This window comes from Sinocyclocheilus anshuiensis, unplaced genomic scaffold (genome assembly GCF_001515605.1).
Source record: "Sinocyclocheilus anshuiensis isolate Anshui unplaced genomic scaffold, SAMN03320099.WGS_v1.1 scaffold816, whole genome shotgun sequence".
Lineage (NCBI taxonomy): Eukaryota > Metazoa > Chordata > Actinopteri > Cypriniformes > Cyprinidae > Sinocyclocheilus > Sinocyclocheilus anshuiensis.
Genome location: NW_015554154.1, coordinates 169,909 through 191,130, shown reverse-complemented (window position 1 = coordinate 191,130; position 21,222 = coordinate 169,909). Strand labels below are relative to the sequence as shown.

General features: G+C 39.1%; 1 protein-coding gene across 3 annotated transcripts in view; it reads left to right on the top strand.

The window, feature by feature from the left end:
* Positions 1-21,222, top strand: part of LOC107670761 (methyltransferase 15, mitochondrial 12S rRNA N4-cytidine) — a 61,201-nt gene that overhangs the window by 17,338 nt on the left and 22,641 nt on the right. For all 3 annotated transcript variants that reach the window (XM_016463515.1, XM_016463513.1, XM_016463514.1), the window contains exon 3: positions 17,296-17,432. In XM_016463515.1, coding sequence (XP_016319001.1) covers positions 17,296-17,432 — 137 coding nt within the window. The remainder of the gene's footprint in view (positions 1-17,295; positions 17,433-21,222) is intronic.

Genomic DNA, 21,222 nt, shown 5'->3' with positions numbered 1-21,222 from the left:
ATAAATTTCAATATCATAGTATCAAGTGTATCCTGTTGTCATACCATTATTTACACCATCTTCCAAGGTACTTCAAAGAATGCCATGGTTCAATGTTCAAAAACCATGGCTCGTTTTGTAACTTGTGTGCCTCTTTCCTTAGCATTTCACACAAGCAGATTTCTAACACTCAGGTCCAACCGCTAAACAGTTTTCTGGTTAAACCATTGACGCAGGAAACGGTGATCGCTCACCACAGATTCTGCACCATCCTCTTTCATCTCTGATGAAAACAATGATGAATGATGTAGTTGGACTGCCATGCTTATTAATAAGCGTTTTGATGAAACCCAGGTAGTGCTTCCTAGATCTTGCGGAGAGAGAAAGAACAGAGAGAGGGAGAAAGAAATGAGAGAGGAGTTATAGTTTCTCAGATGGGTGTGTGAGTCATAGAGGCACACAGGCACTGTCTCTCTCCAGCTTTCCCTCACCTTCAGTATCAAAACATCTCATTATCAGCTGTCATTCACTACTCCCAGAGTCAGAACTACACCGCCGCTCTATCCTTTCTCCAACATTTCATTATTGCCAATGCCGCACGCAGTGATACTCAATAATTTAAAACGGTTGGTGCGGGTATGTGTGTGTACTGTGTACGTCACCGAGGGCTCCACAATTGACCTGTTCTGCACATATTATATTTGTCGTGATACATGCTGTGTTTGAACATACTGTGCAGATTGTGTCTGCTGGCTTCGTATTCATTACCTTTTGTCCCCTCAGCACTCGTTTTTCTTTGCCCCTGGTGACTGAGTAGCCAGAGAAAACATCTGAAAAAACCTGAGGAAGACAGTGGCTTCCAGCGCTTTCCTTTCAAATAAATGCTAAGCTTTTTGAAGTCTTGCTTGGATGGCAAAAGATGCTAAAATGATAAATTTAGCCTGAGGAAGACAGCGGATCTAGTGCTCTCCATTCAAATAAATGCTAAGCTGCTTTGAAGTTTTGCTTGGGCTAAATTTAGCATGTTAGCATCTTTTGTTGTCTGAGGAAGACATCGGTTCTAGCACTCTGTGCTTGTTAGCGTTTATGCGGACGCAACCTCAGAAACAGAAAAACATAACCTACAATGTTCTGTCTTGTTTGTTCTTGTAGAAAGCCAGAAGGATTCCAGTTCATATATTCTGAGATGGTTTCCTGAAGTTTGTGCACATAACGTGACGAAAGGCGAGAAAGCAGCCACAGTTCAGGTGTGTCTCGTTGATTTACAGCCTAGAAGTCTGAAGGGGCCTTTTTTTTTTTTTTTTTTTTTTTTGAAGTTTGCTTGGACCTAGATGCTAACATGCTAAATTTCTTGGTGTAGATGTAGAGCTGTTCGGTTGTGGCCTCAATTTGTAGGCAAACCTAAAGGGCTAATTCACCATGGACTCCCTCTGGGGTTTTTCAGTTATAAGTAAAATAGCATCTTTGGTAGAAATTTCTTGAATATAACATCGGTCAATACTACATTTACTATATTTGTGCCTGTTTATTTCTTATACGTTTACATTTATATTACTTTTGTGGTTATCTAACGCTCACTTAGTAAATTTTTTGAAAGCACAAATAATTTAATAATACTGATTAATTTTTTTTTTTTTTTTAATTGGACAAAATTGTATCATACTTCAATATCTCCATTTATTCAATTATTGATTCAAACATTGATTCAAATATTCATAATTAACTTTTGATCTATGACTGTAACTTTTGAGCTGACTGTAATTTATGTTGTAGAACAAATTGTCCAAGTATCTTCAAGTAGCATTTACCACAGACTAGGGCTGGGTGATATAGCAAAAAAAAGTTATTAACGATATAATGTTTCATATCGTTCGGTATCAATAATTATTGACGCTGGGCAATATAGCTAAAAAATGTATCAACGATATAATGTTTCATATAGTTCGGTATCGATAATTGTTGACATTTTTTTATAACCTTTTTTAAAACAAAAAGCAATAGAAAATACTTTTTTTAAATTTAACCACTGTATTTATAATTAACAATTTATTGAGACAAACAACAAATATTTTTTGTTTTAACAATCGAACACAATAAAAATTAAACAAATATCTAATTTCTAGTGCTTTATATGCAGATTAAATAGGTCTTTATTGTATAGGTCTAATTGTCTCCCGAGGCCACAGGAGGGCGCAATGAGCAAAATAATGCAGCAAATTTAAATTGTCAACGCAAGGCAGTAACTCTATAAAAACATGCATTCCGTCTAAATTAACTCCTAAAAATCAAATATAATTTCTTAAATTGCATAAATAATTATGAACAAAACAGCATCATGTATTTATGCATTGCTTAATCCAAAGAGCCGAAGCGCCATTCACACAGGCTGCATTTAAAAATATATGAGACACAGTGAAAAGGAATAAACCTCCACAAATTCGTGACGTGTTTTCTAAAAGTTTAAACTGTTTTAACTTTGCATGGCTTTCTATACGTCTCTTGTGTGAGACGCGAGTGCAGCAGTCATATTTGTCCATCTAAAATATGCGCTGAATATGCGTTCTGTGTGAATGGCTTGGTTTCGGTTTTAACCTAATCAAGATCTTCTCCGCATTGAGCTTCTATATTTCTCTAATATTTTGAATGAATAAAGCAGCAGCGGCGCGTCTCGTGGGCTAGAATCTAGACTAACAAAACATTAAAATGCAACAACGTCACTTACATCACCGCATCTCACGCGCCACTGATGACGCTCCCTGATGCACACCTGACCTAACATTCAAATGCAAATGTTTATTTTGAATTCGACTAATATTCATTCTTTATTCACAATCTCCTCATCACAGGCAGTCACAGCACTCAATTCAGCATGTGTTTGTGTGTGCTGTCGGCATCACTCATAGTACATGCCTATATCGTGCGCTATATCAAACAATTTTTCTATCGATGTCGAAGAAGGTGTACCGTCGATAAACATCGATACCGTTTTATCATCCAGGCCTACCACAGACCCGTTTTTTCTTGGAAACCCATTGGGAAAATGCTTGAAATTCAGAAAGCACAACCTGAACAGCTGTTTTTATGGTACATATTTTTATTAAGCGCATGAGGAGACCTGCTCATAATTGCAAGGGAACATGTCGGCCGGGAAAACAGCTACAAGGGTACATGAAGGTTAATTAATAAAGACCCTGCCACACACCCCAGCAGTGACATTCTCAGAGGCTTCCTCTCCCAGAGCTTTCAGAGCTTTCTCTGAAGCAGAGATTTCACTCCCTGTCTGGTGCATAAAGAAAGCCTGTCAGCAAGGAAAGTTTTGCAGGACTTCTCAGAGTGAGGGGTGGGTGGAGACAGGAGCTGCTGCATGTGCCATAGTTAACACCCTGTGACGTCTGCAGGGGCGTCAGTCCAGACATAAATCCCTTCCTCGGGCTATCCATCTCCTATCTTTATCACCCTCCACCTCCTCTCCCTGCAGGATAGAGGGGGTCCTCCATCAGATCTTAGCTTAGATCTGCTTGGTCAATGGGCCCGAGCCCACAATCTGTCAGTGCATGACTGACTGCAGGCCTATTAAAACCTTTACCACCCGACAAGGCAGTTAACCAGATGCGAAAGCATGGCAGGAATCAATAGGGCTAATTTTTCAAAAGTTATCTCTGTTATCGCCCGTCTCGCACTTTTCTCACTCTCGCGGCGCACTGGCGTGAGTGAAGGATCTTGGCCTTTTTAAGGCCTCTGTGACTCGAGATAAATCTATTATCAATGCCAGTCAGACAGGAGTACGGAAGGTAGATTTTGGAGAGCTACAAACCTTCTCATCTCCTAACTCGACGTCTCGCGTGCAAAGACCTTTTGCTCTAAATTGGGTTCAAAGATAAGTAAACAATGGTATCTGCGGCTGCTTTGTGGTTTGATTACCAAACAGAAATCCAAGAGTTGTATGTTTTCCCTCTTTCCCCCTTCTTCCGACCCAGGAGATGCTAGAATATTCACATCCTTGTAACCCAGGCAAAGCTTCTGAATAAGACATGCTGGCTAATTCCGAGGGTAATGTGTTAAACACCTCCCTGGGGGAGGGAGATGGCTTTAGTTTGTTTTCGTCTTTATCCATTTTTTATCATCGCTGATGATTTGGGCTGTTCAAATGGAATTAGACAAGTTTTAAATTGTTATAGGGTTTAAGCTTGGCATGAAGACTAATTTAAAGCTAAAGCAGGTACGAGCTAGCAGGATAAAAAGCTGAACAATGGCCAAGTTTGCCAGAAAGTACGGTTTCAAATAGTTTAAGGCTCACAAAGAGCTGTTACGGTATCACTGCAGACCTCCAATGAACACATGTCCCTGTCGCCTCATAAAAAGTTCATGAGCTGGGGGGCAGAGTTGGTGGCATGGGGGCGGGGAGGCTGTCTGGCTCCGTGTGATAGGACATTGACAGTGTGCTCGGGAGCAAATGAGCACACTACACAGCCATATAGTACAGGAACATCCATACTAAAATATCCACTGACAGCAGCATACGTTACTGCAGACTCACCCGGGGGTGGTCCATGGGACAGGCAACAGATCTCAGAGCAACTTTAACAGCTTGGGTTAGTTTCTCTTTCGGCGGTAGCCTTAGGCTTTTCCTTGCTCATCCCTCTGCAAGGTAGATATAGTCACCTTAAACTGCCCACACGCACTCAGTCAAGACAATGTCAACACGAATATCTACAGCCATCATTCAAGGTGGTGGTGAGACTCTGCAAACATCGGCCTCGCTGCCGAGGCTGTATGGTGGCACGTGAATGTGTTGTTTGACCTCGAGGCCTCTGTTGTGCTCTTCACTGGATCAGGCCTTCTTGTGAACAGTTCAAAAGCCGAGGAATGTTGTGTGTTTTTTGTCGCTCTTTGCTATTTATTCAGACTAACAATAGACAAATCTGCTCTACAAATAACAGAGGCAGTTAAAAACAGCCTTGGCACAAAGTGCTCTGTCTGTGAGTGTTCGGACTTAATCCGTTACACAACATGTGGTTAAGGAGGCAAAGGCTGCATCTTTGAGCAGGATGAAAAAATGTTTTTCCACTGTTATCCCTGTCCTTCTCCTATCTGTTCGTAGACTCGTGGAAGCATGTCAGGTTGGTTCTTCTCGGATGCTATACAAACAAGCGGTGTAGAGCAAGAGAACACATGCATCTTGGCGGTCTACTTCAATGGGGACAATCAACTACACAATTCCTCTTGACAGAGTAATTGCCAGAAGCTTTTCCTGTCCTTTGGCACGCACCTCATTGGTTGCCTAGCCCCTTTCTCTTTTTCTCTTTGGCCCAGAATCCTTGCAGTGTAGTATTTGGAATGGGTCCAGTGGACCTCTCCTGCTTTAAGTGTTTTTGGGTCAATCTTTTGTTTCTCAGGAACATGGTTGAGATTGTAAACATTCACCTGGTCTATGTCCATCACTCAGATTCCTTCTAGCTTGCCAAGTGTGTTACTGGAAGCCATCTTGGACTATGTTTTGACATGCTTTCTGGTAGCATAGACCAAAATGCAACAAAATATGACAAAAGTAATTGTTAACATCAAATGGATGGGAGAGAAAAAATAACTGTGATTTAGGGCTGCACAGTTAATCGAATTTCTAATCGCGATTACTATTACGGATGCCATAATTACATAATCGTTCAAAGCGGCAATTAATCGAAGTCCACTTATGTTATTCGGAGTGTTTTTTTTTCTTTCTACAAGTTATCTTAAGGGTTTTTCCGTTGTTTTAATTTATATAATGCCATGCATATTTGAACTTTTTTTTATTATTATTTAAAGAAGAAACCAATTCAATGTATAGTTGACATTTGAGGCTTAATACTATAGAAAAGCAATAAAAGCTTTTCAGTTTGAGTGTTTTCAGCTTGTTTATTTTTATGTAAAAATATGGCATGTAGTTGCTTCAAACAATGGTATAAACATCATTCAATGTAAATTGTGATAATTATAATTAATAATCGCAATTACAATTTCAAGGGAACAATCGACAATTATGATCTTTTTGTCATAATCGTGCAGCCGTACTGTGATTCCACTTCATGGATGTCTGTCTTGATCGTTTTAGGTACTCTGATGACTTCCTTTGAAAACTACCATGTCAGTTTTGTAAACATGAAATTGATGATTTATTCTTTTTTTATCAGTTTCTAGGGATGCACAATCCACCTTATTTTTCAACATGGAAGTAATATATTTCCTCTGAATGGGTAAAACTTCTGAATCATTAACTGCTATAGTTAGGTAACTAGAAGAATTACAAAGTGCAGTAAAGGGTAAACCTATTTGCCCTACAAACCAGCAAAATAAATAAATATATTTTTTCATACTGTACATTATATTGCGATTCACCTAAATTAATTTGTAGCATTTTAAATGATTGATTTTTTTTTTAGATACTTTTTATCTATAGACAAAATAAAAAAAATTAAAGGTGCAGTATATAATATTGGCAGCTAGTGGTTGAAATGGGTACTGCTGTCCAAATTCAAAATATTAGAGAGAGTAGTTTCTCCTCTGGAGCATTTTTAGACACTACACGGGTTGCCAGATTGAGGACACGCAACAGAAACGAGTGCAGTTGACAATGGAAGGGCGAAGAGCCTTAAACTGTAAGTTGATAAGTTGTTTTATCCACATTTTAATATGCTTCTGGTCATAGAGTTTTTTTAATGGATGCCGAGGCTTTTTTGGGCGGCTAGAATCTGTGATTTCTGACCCAGTTGTTTTTTCCACCAACTGGCAACCCGGGGTGTCGAAATTTGGGTAAATTGGGTGGAATCAAACAGACCAAAACAAAAACAGATATTCCAACATGGAATGCAGATTTCAAAGTAGAATAACTGGCTGTAGGATTGTTTTTTGAGTACGTGAACTTACAGTAGCATGTTTCCTAAATATCTGCAAACATTTGATGGTATTTTCATGCTTAAGTACAGTCAAAAAAATTACATGGAGCACCTTTAATTTGTATAGTTGTCATGGTTGTTTTTTGGTAAAATGGCAACAAACAAAACCGACAAAGTTTTAATATCTGCCCTTCATCTGTTATCTGCTGTAAATTGCAAATAATTATTGACTCGTGACTCGTCCATATTGGCCAGAGTTTTAATTGGTGTGTGCCTATTGAATTCATCAAGTTCATCAAGTAAATAAATCCCCCTGAAAACTATGCAAATCAAAGTAATGTAATACTCTGCTATGTAAATTGCAATTCAGTGTGCATATCTGTGCTTCAAACAGTTGTTTTATTTGTAACAGCCCACTCTGCGTGCTTAAAGCCACATTTGCTATGCTAGACGCACAGCTGTACAACACTGAGGTGTACAAATATAGTCATTACATTGCAGGATTTTGTCAGCGGGCGTCAATCATCCAGCTAGTTATGCAAATTATTGACAAGGGGGGTAATTATAGAGGAAACTCCCTTTTCCCAGAAGAGTTTGACAGCCTCTCGAAGGCCTGGAGGCCCGGATGCATGCTGTTTTGCTTTTTTTTTTTTCAATCTCAAGCATAGTCCGATCAATGAACTAATCTCTGGTTGAAGTGAGAGATTATGCTGATGAAAGTGTGCAGTAAGAATGACTTGTTACGGGCAGAGAGGGCATTTGTTTGGCGGCTGTAGTTTTGATACTCGTCCATGTTCAGAGACACCATTGAGCCGACTTATTTTTTAAGAATAAGTGACACTGTTTTTTTTTTTAGACATTGTGCCCAAAGTTTCCAAATGGGGTATCCGACAGACACATGCTCTCCATTAGCGCACCGACAAATTACATGTAAACCGAATCTCGTGTCAAGCTCGAACACAGAATGGAAAAAAAGTAACAAGCCACCCGTTTCCACCCCCACCCAATCTCCCTTGCGCCATGGCAACCACATGATGAGGAAAAGCGATCCTGTTCTAGTCGGTCTCTCTCCTTAATGGTGTGTCTGTTGGCGTAAGAAGATATTTCCAAAACTTCCCCTGGTTGACATTTTAGATCCCCTGCTGTAACTGAACTGGGCATGGGAGACACAGGTAGAATTTGTACCATCTCTCAAGTTGCCGGCCTTCTTCACTTATTGCAGTGAGCAATTGAGAGACAGGTCTATTGACTCATCTGTCTGTCTCTGGTCAGTGCTGTAAGCCAAATCGGGAAAAGGTACTCGACTGCCGCTGTTTGCAAATACGTGTGGGTCATTTGTTCTTTGCCACAGCTTTGTGTTGTTGATGCGTGCTTTGCGTTTTTTCACACAAACGGTAGTTTGACAGGCCGTGACAAGAGTGTGCTTGACTGGAAAGTCTTTGTCTGGCGGCGGTGACCCTCCTGAGTGTCCTTTGAAATTCAGAGTAACTCCTTACTCTCCTGTCCCCTCTGCTGGTGAAGGCAGAAAATGCAACCTGGAAGGCCTTGTCTTATCCCTGACCTCGTTTGGCATGTAAAACAACTTTACAAAACTTTTAAAAACTGCTTTTTTGTTTGTAGGTTTCATTTCGTTTCCCTTTCAGTGCTGTCATTACTGACAGACCCTTTTTTCCATCCCTGACCTGTGACGTGTCAATAAAAGAGGTGATATGGATTTCTTCTATTTGTGGAAGACCACTGAGCCGTTCCGTTGCGATCTCTCTCGTTGTGCCCATACGTCTCACCTCTACTCTCTTCCCAGAGCTGCATCGGTAGAGTAAGACCAGAGAGCCCGGCCTTCAACACCACTCTGTATGAAATATCAATATCATCTTCAGTGTCAATCACCATTGCAAATGCCAAGCCCATTATAGCCAAATCCTTCAGGGAGTTGTTATGTCCATCTCAGGCAGTGGAGAAGGCAGGTTTCTTAAAGGGCCAGAGTCCCATATAAAAAGATTGCTGTCTGACTATGCTGCAGGAGACATTAATTTTTTTAGTCTTGTTTTATTTTATCCAGCTAAAAACAGATTCTTCCATCAATCCCATTCACCCGCCGACCCTGTACGTAAACAAAACCAGTGACCAGGAGAAAAGAGAGCTTCAGAGAAAACTAGGAATAAAAAAAAAAAAACAGAGATGCTCTGAGCCAACACCCAGTGGTTGTCCCATGGGACCGGTACGCTATTTTGGGCTTGCTCGGTGCTTTCGTCATGGTAGAGGTAGTCAGAGGTTGTCGCATCTGATGCTGGGATGTTGCATCTTGCGTCAGTATGGTTTTAGAAGAAGAGACAACTCCTTCAAAGCAATCAAGGTTATAAAGTTTAGCTGGAGGATGTTACCGATTGATCTTAACGGCGGAGAACTGCTTCGCTTTGCTTTAGTGCGTTGTTACAGGCTCCTGAGGAGGAGAATGCCTTTATGGCTCCTACATTAAAATTAGAAACAGCTCAAAAGCATGGTATGAAACATTGTGAGGGCTTAATTTTAAAAGGTTATTTTTGGACAAATAGGATGTTGTGTTGTTAAGTTCTAATGTGAGTTGTTAAAGAAGCTTTGTGACAAATGTCAAAGTTAGGTTTGCTTGGAGAGGGCTTCGTAATACGTGGGAAGATCCAATGTGTGTCTTTGTGTAGTGTACACATGGGAGTAGGAGTACAGATGCATGGCGTACAATGAGATGCCGCCTACTTAAGCCAAGTAGCTGAGGAACCTCAAAGTGATTTACAGAAATCCACAGGTGAGCTGACGAGGTGTCGCTTGTGGGTAATTAGCTGTGCACAGTGACACCACGGAAAAAAATCAGCCCTTCGGCCTGCTTAACTGTCACGCTCCAAGTGTATAGCGAAATGTCCCATTTCATCCCATCGGCTATCCGGTGAAGTCTTTGGATGTCTAATGAAGCTTGAGGAAAGGTAGGCCCTCTTGACTACAGTGAGGTGAAAACACTTTTAAACATACCATTTACACCCCATTTATTTACTGTTTGGTGTGAGGTGGTAAAGACAGTGGCAGCTTCTCTTTTCATGCACTGTTGCTACATATCTTAATGCTTTATGTACAGGACTGTCCTGTACGAGGATAAACAAAATAATTATAGTAACTCAATTGCATTAACTGTCATAAATATGAAAAGGATGTACTTAAATTGGGTGAAGATGGGTATCCACCATTATAATTGGCTTCTATATTGGTAAATATGTATGTATGTAGGCCAAGAAAGGTAGTAAGGACATCATTAAAATAGAAACGAAAAGAGAAAACAAAAAAATAAGAAATCTTTTTTTTATTTTTTTTTTTTTAAGTTGTTATTTTTGTTTTCTTTGCACACAACAAAGTATTGTCTTGGCTTCATAAAATTAAGTTTGAATCACTGATGTCACACAAACTATTATGCCGTTATTCTTGGTACATTTCTGGTCCTTGAACGTGGTAGGACCCTTGCTGTCTGTGGAGGGTCAGAGAGCTCCTGAATTTCATCAAAAATATCTATGTGTTCCGAAGATGAACGAAGGTCTTATGGTTTAAAACGACATGAGGGTGAGTAATTAATGACAGAATTTTCATTTTTGGGTGAACTATCCCTTTAATGCTCTGCCATGACTCTTTAAGCTTGACGTCGACTAGTCGCTGGTCCTATAGAGGGTGCAACAGGATAAGAAATCATTGAAGTCCACATTTACGCTCTGTTTCCAAACAGTTAAAATGACAAATAAATGCATACTCTGAAAGCTCTCCACAAGACAGGCGTGATTATACTATCTGGATGCTCGAAATTGAACGGGAGAATGCACGTTTTAAACAGATTATTGTACAGGTAAATTAACCGCCGTTCTAATCTAATGTGCTGCTGCATTGTAACGCACACACATAGGCTACAGACAGTAGCTCATACATTACTCGCAGATCGCGCAGATCTGTTGGTATTGCCAACACTATTCTATGATTCCCCCCCCCCAAAAAAAAGCTTAGAAACTGAAAAGTTCTAGCTCATATTTCTTGGTAACTAAAACCAACAGCTTCACTATTAGAGAGATGCTGCCAGGTAGAATTAATTCACACAAGCAATCGCTCTCTCACTAATGCATTCATAAATATTAGGGCTGGGTAAAAAATATCCATATCTCGATATTAATCGATTCCTATAGAGGGCGCAACAGGACAACTTTGAACTCCACATTTACGCTCCGTTTCCAAACAGTTAAAATGACAAATAAATGCATACTCCGATAGCGCTCCACAAGACTTGTGTGATTATACCATCTGGATGCTCGAAATTTAACGGGAGAACGCACGTTTTAAACAGCTTATTGTACAGGTAAGTTAACCGCCGTTCTAATCTAATGTGCTGCTGCATTGTAACGCACACACATAGGCTACAGACAGTAGCTCATACATTACTCGCAGATCGTGCAGATCTGTTGGTATTGCCAACACTATTCTATGATTCCCCCCCCCCAAAAAAAAGCTTAGAAACTGAAAAGTTCTAGCTCATATTTCTTGGTAACTAAAACCAACAGCTTCACTATTAGAGAGATGCTGCCAGGTAGAATTAATTCACACAAGCAATCGTTCTGTCTTGCAACATTTGCGTGTGTTCAGATGAGCAGGAAAATAGTTCTATCCTACACAATTATTTACTAACATAGGTTATTCGTCCAATTAAATGCATTATTTTTTTTTGTTAAATGAACAAAATCACTGGTAAATAAAACACACCTTAGTATCGATATTTATTGTTTGAGTATCGATACTTTCGATACTCGCATTAGTATCGATATATCGATACTTCGGATCGATACGCCCATCCCTACAGATTGCTGTAGCGCCTCAGTTCAACAGACGCAGCAGCGCGTGGCGCACGTGAACTGATCATCTCCTCCACATTAATACCAGCTTCGGCACAAAATAAACATGACTAAATGTCCAAAGGTAAGTTAAAAGAAAGAGTACAACTTTACAATCTGTATCCTGTCTCATGTAATCGTTCAATCAGTGTTTCAGCCGCGCAAAAACGTCAATATAAAGTCTTGTAAACAATGTCACGTAATGTCACATTTACCTCAGAAACAAAACATATTAGGTAACCATAAACTCATTAGTCAACCAGAAAAATAAACTGTACAGAGGGGCATTTTGCTAAATATATGCACCATATAACATAGGCCTATTCATTATAATTGTTACTGTTCTTATGTTTAATTTATGTTTGAATAAATCCATCAATTTTTTATGACAAGCACCATTAAAATTTTTATATTTAAAAAAACGAATTGAAGTAGAAATATTATTATGTAATTGTAACTTTATTATTTTAAAAACTTGTGTAATTTTAACAGTTGTATGCTATAACTTATTGTAATCAATATAATATAAATCAATACAATATAATCAATATTGTAGTACCAAATGCCTCATGTATATTTTACAGCATTAGTTGAGAGATTTTTTTTCCTTGAGAAAATTTGGCAAGTACTGTACCTGATATATGTCCAAAATAATTGATATTGAATTGAATCGAATTGGGAATCAAATCGAAAGCTTGTGAATGAGAATCGAATCAAATCGTGAAATTTGTGTCAAAACCCAGCCCTGATAAATATATTCTTTACTGTGCTGCTTTATCTGTATCTGATTTAGAACGAGCAGAAATATGTGACAAACATAATGACCCAAAGATAAAAGAACTGATAAAAATGAGTTGTTACAGCAGTAAATTACAAGGTGTTCGAGTCTCAGCTCCAGGTTGAGGCTTATTTGTTCATTAATGACGTCATCATCTACTAGTCGACATCGACTCGACTTTCATCACATAAATGTCGACTTTTACAAATCTGAAATCGTTCAACCCCTAGATACACATGCTGTACATTTCAGAACTGGCAACTTCCTGCATAGTCCAAATGTTGCCCACTCTGTCACAGTAACGGATTCTCGGGATTTTTTAGTTTTTTGCTCCACAGAAGAAAGGAAGTTATACATGTTTGAACCGACATGAAGGTGAGCTACATTTTGGGTGAATTATCCTATCCCTTTAAGTAGGTGTTATAAATTTTGCGTGTGAAAATAGCATATTATATTATATTATATTGAAGTCTTAAAGGCACAGCAGTAAAAAATTAAATAGCCTGATTAGTTCTAAGGGTTAATGTAAAAAATGGAATACGACTGAAATTTTCATGCTTGTGGTAAGTTAACCGTGGCTTATGTTCTCTGTTAGGGAGAAACTAGTCCATTAAACTAAAAGAGTCAAAGCATCTTCATCTCCAAAGCAGTTCATTCATAAATTCGCATAAACTTACCTTCACATTGTGGATGTATAAACCAGAAGACAAAAGACAGTGAGCACAGTGCTGAAAAGGGGCGGAGCTACATAAGGTTTGTACAGTATATACTTAATGGAAAGCACATTTCCTGTCTGTAAATCATATATGATGTTTACTGTATGATATTTTCCTAAATGCACCAAAATATCTAGTGATCATGTGGCTTTTTTTATTACAGTAAAAAAACATTTATTTACTTAAGCTATTTGATGAATATTACAAATTTAAAAGAATTACAAAATATTACAAAAAAATAATATTACAAATTAAAAAGAACTGCAAAAACAATGCTTATAAACCGATAGTCCCACACCAAACTAATCCAGTGATATGCTGTATCAGGCTTAGGCATGTGACATATTTTAAAATGATAAAAATTACAGTTTTAAGCTTTAAAAAAATGTTTATTATGACTGTGGTTTTATTACTGTGTTTTTCCTAGATAATCACAGAAATAGGTATAATGAAGTGTTGTAATGATTATCTATTGACGTAACCAGATGTCAGATAATACTAAAGTGGGACTAAATTCAGTCAAGCCTTTTTCCTCCAACAGGGCCCCTTTCAGCAAAGGCCAACCAAAGGCAGGGTTTCTGTTTTGTTTTTAATATATTTGTTTCTTAATCTACATGTTTTCATTCTCTCTATATATCTACCCCTCTTTCCTCCTCTCACTAGTATTGAATGGCACACCAGGCGTACTGATACTGGTTGTTGTGACTCATCGTGTCGTCTTGTTCTCCCTCTCCTTTAGCTGTGCCTGCTTTTCAGATGGGAGAGGGAGACGCAGCCCCTCCACCATTGATGACCTCCTGTTCTGCTCATGCACGCTCGCAGCCCTCCACCAACATCACTATCGATCCGCATGCTTCTCTCTCTTTCTCTCTGAGCCCATCGCCCCCAAAAAGCCCCATCTCTGTGCTGATGTTTCAGAGAGGAGGTGGTCAAGTTTTTACCAGCTCGATCTTTTTTTCCTGCTTCTTTTGGTAAACCAAAAGAAAAAGCATTTATAATACACCGTGGGACTTCTGAAATGTTTGTTTTTGCGGTTGAGATAAGATGTGGCAAGCCCTCTATACTATTATAGTATGCTAGAGCCACACCAGCGCATATGTTGTTGTTCCTGTCAGTATCATAAGGGGGCAGTTGAATTTGAGGGCTGAAAGTGAGTCATCAACTGAGGAATAATCACTTAGCTCTAAAACACAGGAAGAAATTGAATCGGAGAAAAACAGTGATGCTCGTGTGCCAGGAAATCATTTCTTTTATCCTAGGGCAAAGCACCTCTAAAACATTAAATGTTTTAACAGTATGTCTCATTCACTCTTTCAGCTATTAAAACGTCTGTCTGCATAAAGTGATCAAAGCCTCTTTTATTTAATAATGGCAAATCGAACATTGGATCAGCTTGAGTTGCTGTCATTAAACTGGATTTATTAATTACAGTTGCAACAATTTCCTCATGCAGTTCTTTCTTTAATCCGGTTTTCTAATTCTTTCCGAACCATAAGTTAATTTGTGGCTTTTCATGACAGAAGAGCATGAAGGATGAAGATTTTTTGGTTGCTATGGACACATAGAGTTGAAAGCTTGATAGCGCATCATTATTTAAAGGCTTTGACCTCATGCACTTGAGGGTATGGTGCAAAACAAGTATTGATCTGCAGCTGTTTTCATTTGTAAATGATAAAACTATAAAAAGAAAATGAAAAACACGACTCAAAACTATGTGGAAAAGCAGTGGAATATAAAGTAGGAACATGAACGTTCAAACTTGAAGATGAAAAAGGGAGTGACTCACGAACGAGCGCAGGCACTATCACAGGCATCTCTCCCATGAGGTGAACAGAAACCAAATTTCTTGTTCTTAGCGTGAGATTAAATTGAAAATCATGCCTTGTGACATTCTGACGCACGGCCCTTGCTTTTGCTCTCCCCGATGTATTTTCCCAGCTAGTACTAATGACACGTATCCATTAGAAGCTACTAATTACTCTGTCTTTGTGGTGTGCTGCCCAGCGGTGGAGTGGAACTGTTGGCCTATGGCGTCTGCCTCGGAGCATGTTGTCTGTGTCTCACAAGTTAATCAGTGTGCAGTGGAATGAAGGAAGAACAAAAAGACCTGCATGTGCTGTAACAGAAGCACTGCCTGTTTTTGCCAGCAAATGTGGCTTCAGATTTTCGATGGAAAATCATAATGTAATGAAACCTCAATATGATTTTAACTTTGCAGGATATATTACTTTTACTATATATTTAATTATATATAAACAGTTTTCTGAAGAAGCTGCTCTTTTCATTACAATGAAACCAGTGAACAGGAGCCGTCAAGCTGAAAAAAGTGAGTGAGTGAGTGAGTGAAGTGACATGTGGCCAAGTATGGTAACCCATACTCAGAATTTGTGCTCTGCATTTAACCCATCCAAGTGCACACACACACTGTGAACACACACCTGGAGCAGTGGGCAGCGATTTAGGGTTATTATTCTTTTAACGGGGTCATGAACTGAGAAATCAGAATATAAGAGGTCATTAAGCTATAAAAACATTCTGTAAGTTTCAGAACTTTCTCGTTAGTCTAAAAACAGCTTATATCGAAGCCAGTCTGCAAACGACAGGTTGTGTAATGTATGACTCTGATGTAATAGTGTGACTAAACACTGCCTCCGCAGAAGAAGATCAACGCCTGCTTCTACATCACTGTCTGTTTAGCCCCGCCCACCAATTCACGCATGTAGTTTAAATATCGAGAGAGACAAACGCAGGTCTACGCAGAAGCCAAACGATAAAGATGGCTCCGAAGACAACAAAATGCTGTGCAGTGCCAAGTTGTGGAAAAACACAACTTTAATTTTAATGAAGTTCCAGACCGCATCAGTAAGAACTTGGTCCTTTGTTCATTTTACCGCAGATTCGTTTACAATCAAGGCACAATTCGACGCAGAATTTTCAGAGACTAAAACTAAAAGATGATATGCCGACTATATTGGATCTGACCGTAATGTGGCACCACACAAGTGTGAGTAACCGTTTTCATTACGTGATCACCATTGCTTTGTCTGTTAAACAGATTGTTTGATATGTACTGAGTATTTATGCATTTTTAACCTAAATCACAGCAGCGTCCATCTGTGAAGGATGTAGGCTGTCAAACATAAACAACTATTATCCAATCAAAGCAGTGGGTGTTTACTTCCGAGTCTACAATCTGCCATACCTATTCTATCAGAGCGTTCAGATGGGGAGGGGGTCAAAACAGGACAGAAATTAGCCTATTATTTCTAAATTATGATGTTTTTTTATGTAACAACCTTGATAACCTTATAAGTGGGACTCCGACAACAGTACAAAATAAAAAAAAAACAAAGGTAGTTCATGATCCCTTTAATAAATCTTTTTTATAATAATAATAATTAGTAGTAGTAATTATTATTATTTTTTAATCTGGTACTGGTACTAGGCTTTTCAGACCAGTAACTAGAGTGAAAAAAGCAATGAATGGGGTTTGATTTTTCGAATTGATTGGCACTTCAGATGGAAAACAAACAAAAACCTTGAACGTTCTGACCTCAACAGATTCTTCTTCATATGTTTTTTTTTCTAAGTTAAAGATGTGAATGAATCATGGGTTTTGAGATGTTATCAGGCATTATAACAGCAAATATTTTGTGTCGGTGCTATTGAGGATGGATTCGTATTGTTTAGGGTATGACGTGTGGGTGGGTGGATGGCTCTGGGAAATGGACCCAAGGTGTAGCTGCCACTGTGGCTCTAAGAAACCACTGAGACGCTTTCAACAGGAGAGACGATGACTCATGCATTGACTTTTGAGTGAGAACACAGGATAGTGTCTCTATTGTGAGTGTGCGTGTTTGTAAGGAAGAGAAAGAGAGAGAATGCGCAAATGTGTTTTCCGACCTCTTTGAAAAGTAGCAACAAACTTTATGGACAGCTGCTTCGTACTTAGAGCAAAATCAATGTCTGGTTGAACATTAAGCAGCTTTGTTCAAGCCGAAAGTAGTTTTCATCATGGATGAAACATTTAGCTTTTTCTTTCTGTTCTTTTTTTTTTCTAACAGGTGGTCCTGGACTTGACCTTTGGGGCCGGAGGTCACTCGAAAGCCATCCTGCAGTCGGTTCCCGGTGTAACGGTGGTGGCAGCAGATCGTGACCCCACAGCTTTCCAAATGGCTCAGCGTTTAGCTGAAGTATACCCGTAAGTTTACTCTTTAATCAAAGTCGGACACGGTACAAGAGCTAAACTGTCAGCAGAACTCAACACGTGTCTTAATACGTGAACGTTGCGATCAAGTGGGTGATGGTCACGGGGCTCTGTGGTTTTTGTTTGTGTGTCAGAGAGAGATCCTCCAGTGCAGATACAGAATCCCCGCTCTCACCCACGCTCAGTCGAAAGGCCCCAGTGTTTCATTTGTCAACGGGGCCTAAGGCTTCAATGACAGGGAGAGACGCTGCCGCCCACGCAGGTTCCCCTGTTTCCTGCGTGAGAGAGTGTAGGATGAGGAGAGAGAGAGAGAGAGGGAGAAGTAGAGCTAGAGTTTAATAAAAGAGAACCAGAGGAGCAGGCATGAGGGTTTGCGGGCGTGTGGTGTGTGCGTGTGTGCAAGAGGCAGCACTGAAGAAAGCTCCAAATGAGATGTTCCTGACTCTGCAGCGTGGGTAGAGATACCTCTTTACGTGGATTCCGGGGAAACCTGTCTCAGAGGGACCGCTGCTACAGAAACCAACGTAGGAGAGAGGAATGAGAGAGGGAGAGAAAATCAGGACAAGCTATTCTGTCAGCAGCTATATACTCAGCCAATGAGGCTTTGACTCCCACTCATGATGAGAGGCTGGAGAAGCTGAATAAATCATGTAATTAGCCAATATTATTGGATGGCTGTGTAAGAGGAGCAGGCAGCCCACGCAACCATCTCTCTCTCTCTCTCTTCTTTCCTCTACTCTTGTCTCATCTTGTTTTCTCTCCTTACTTACTCCTTCTCTTGTCTCTTCTTTTCTCCTCTCGTCTCATTTTATATCCTCTCCTCATTTGTCGTTTTCCTCTTGCTTCTTTGCTTTTCTTCTCTCCTTTCCTTTTTTCTCTTTTCTTCTTGACTTTTTTTCTTAATTCACATTGTTTCTCCACTCTTTTCTCATCCTCTTTTCTCCTGTTTCCACTGTTTCTCTCATCTTGTCTCCTCTCCTCTCCATTTTGCTTGTCTCTTCTCCTTTTTCACCACTTTTTTACCTCTTTGCTCTCCTCTTGTCCTCTCTCTTCAACTTTCGTCTTATTTCTTCTCTCCTTTCCTCTATTCTCCTCTCCTCTTTCTCCCACTCCTTTTATTAAATCTTCTTCACACCTCTCTCCTCTTGTCTTATCTTGTCTTTTCTCCTCGTTTCCCCCTTTTCTCCTCTCCTCATCTGCTCTCCTCTTTTCTTCTTCTCTCATCTCATCTCCTATTTTCTCCTCTCTTCTCCCCTCATCTTCTCTTTCTTTTCTCCTTTCGTCTCGTCCCTTTTTCTCTTCTCATCTCACCTCCTCTCCTCTTTTGTCCTCTCCTCTCTTCTTCTCTTCTTTCATCACATCTCTCATTTTCTCCACTCTTCTCCTTCTTAGTCCATCACCTGCTAACAGAGTTGTACAGCTGACAGTAGAGCAGATATCAGATCAGACTTGGTTGTCTTAATGGCCCCTCCGGTCCTCATTCTTTTTACTCTTCTCTCATCCTTTTCACTCTTCTCGCAATTCTCGTTGCATGTTTGCTTTTCTAAGTTCTTGCGAGAGGATAGAAATGGCAAGGTGTTAAGACATTGGCGTCTGTGTCTTAATCAGACACAGAATTACAGTCATGCTTGAAGGGAACCACGTCATTGATGATTTCAGTACCTTCTGTTGCCTCAAGTAGCTCCTTGTCACTTTAACACTTACTAAGTAAATAAATTAATAACATCAAGATATGTTTTACTTTTGTCAGAATACAGACCTTCTGTCATTTTAGCACCATGTTTCAGCTCACGTGAGTGAAACACATAACAGTGTCATGAACATGTGATATCCTTGATATTTGTTTTTAAGAACTTGAACACATTTAAGATGAACACATTTAAGTCACTTTTCCTTTGGTCACTGATGGAAGAAATAATAATTAAAAAAAAAAGTTTTACAAAGCCATTTAAAATGGTTAACTGTGTCTGGCAATAATTTACAGCGTGCATTAGTGCTTAAACGAGCTATTTGATTTATTATGTTTGCCAAGTTTGCTAATAAAGAAACCAATGGGTTTCCCCATGTGGTATGTGTTTCCCACTTCACCACATACTAAAAAAAAAACAGAGAGATTGTTTAATAAAAGAAAGGAGTGATGGTTTTTTGCATTTGAGGAGCCGCAATCATATTTTTTAATCGCAGATTGCTTGTCTCTTGAAATGTCTCTTTCTTCATGTGGCCTTGATTCACCGCTCACCAAACCAAACACACATACTGTACTTGATAGGTTTTGGACCTTGACTGTCTGTGTGACTGACTACCTTTTTTCCCTGTACATTTTCATCTCTACTCCCCTGCTGAATGCAGTTGATCAACATCTTATCTTGGACCTCAGTGACGTAGATACAGGAGTCAGGCAGCTCGGTGCTGGGAAATATTTCAGGCTTGATTTGTTTGGGTATGTCAGGCCACAGTGGACTCTTTCTTCCTGTACTTGCATAGACTTAGCTTTAAATGTGTATTACTGGTTATGCTTTAATCTCCAAAAGATGGTCTCAGCTTCTGTTTTTAGCCATATGTGCTATTTTTAATGACCAGTAATCCAGCCAGAGTCTAAGCACGTCCTCACCACAAATTCTGTCACATCCACATTGTGCACACGTCATTAATCTGTCAGTGCTCTCTTGTGCCATATGCTCAAGAAAAGAAATCAATCGGAACATGACATTGTGGACTCCAACATATGATAAGGTCACAGGTCAGGCTTCTTCGTGCCAGTGGGAAATTGCTGCTGTTTGCTTATTTAGTTAAGTTGTGAGCAAGTTTCTGCATCTATCCATTTTTCTTCATCCATCCAGAGCTACTGTTTATTGGGCAGATTGATCTGAAAATGCAGATACTTCAAAGCTTGTCAAGTATCAGTCCTCACATAACAGTATTGATATATATATATATATATATATATACAGTGGGTACGGAAAGTATTCAGACCCCCTTAAATTTTTAACTTAAATGATTTTAGCAAATGGCTGCAATATAACAAAGAGTGAAAAATTTAAGGGGGTCTGAATACTTTCCGTACCCACTCTGTGTATATATATATATATATATATATATGGAAAAAAAGGTGTATCTAAAAATTATTGGCTAAAAATAAGTGATAGAAGGAAATGGAAGATTAGTAGGAAAAAGTATCTCTCCCTACACTTCTTTTAATATAGAATACAAAATTCACAGACAGTCAGAAAAAAACAAGAGTCAAAATAGAAGGATAATGTGACCTTAGCTAGGAATTTATCTAAATACCAGTCTTACATAAAAGTTAACGCTAATAAATAATTTATAATTTTTTAGTTACTGAAACGACAAACAAAGAAGTGACACTTTGTCTTTTTAAACTTATTAACCTTTTTTTTTTTACCCAATTATGATGGTTTTATTAGGTTGAATATTAAGTGGTAAAATATTTCTAATTTAATAGGAAACAGTTACCTGTTTTTACAACAGAAATTACAACGATTTTACTGGTTTTTCGTATTGCATAGAAAAGAAACTGGTATTGCACATCTTACTGGCTTTGTAACTGGTCTACGTAGTACTACGTCATGGGGAATTACCCATCATTTATAGCTAGTTCTGGGATGAAATGCTGGGCAAGTGTTTATCAGTAGCCTGTGCTTAATTTTATAGTCCCTTTCATGTCGACTCTCATGTTTGCACAGAAACAGACAGTTTACCTGTCCTACTTAAATAACAGAGCCTTGAGAGTCTGAGTGTCCCTGGCACTAGTATATAATTAGGT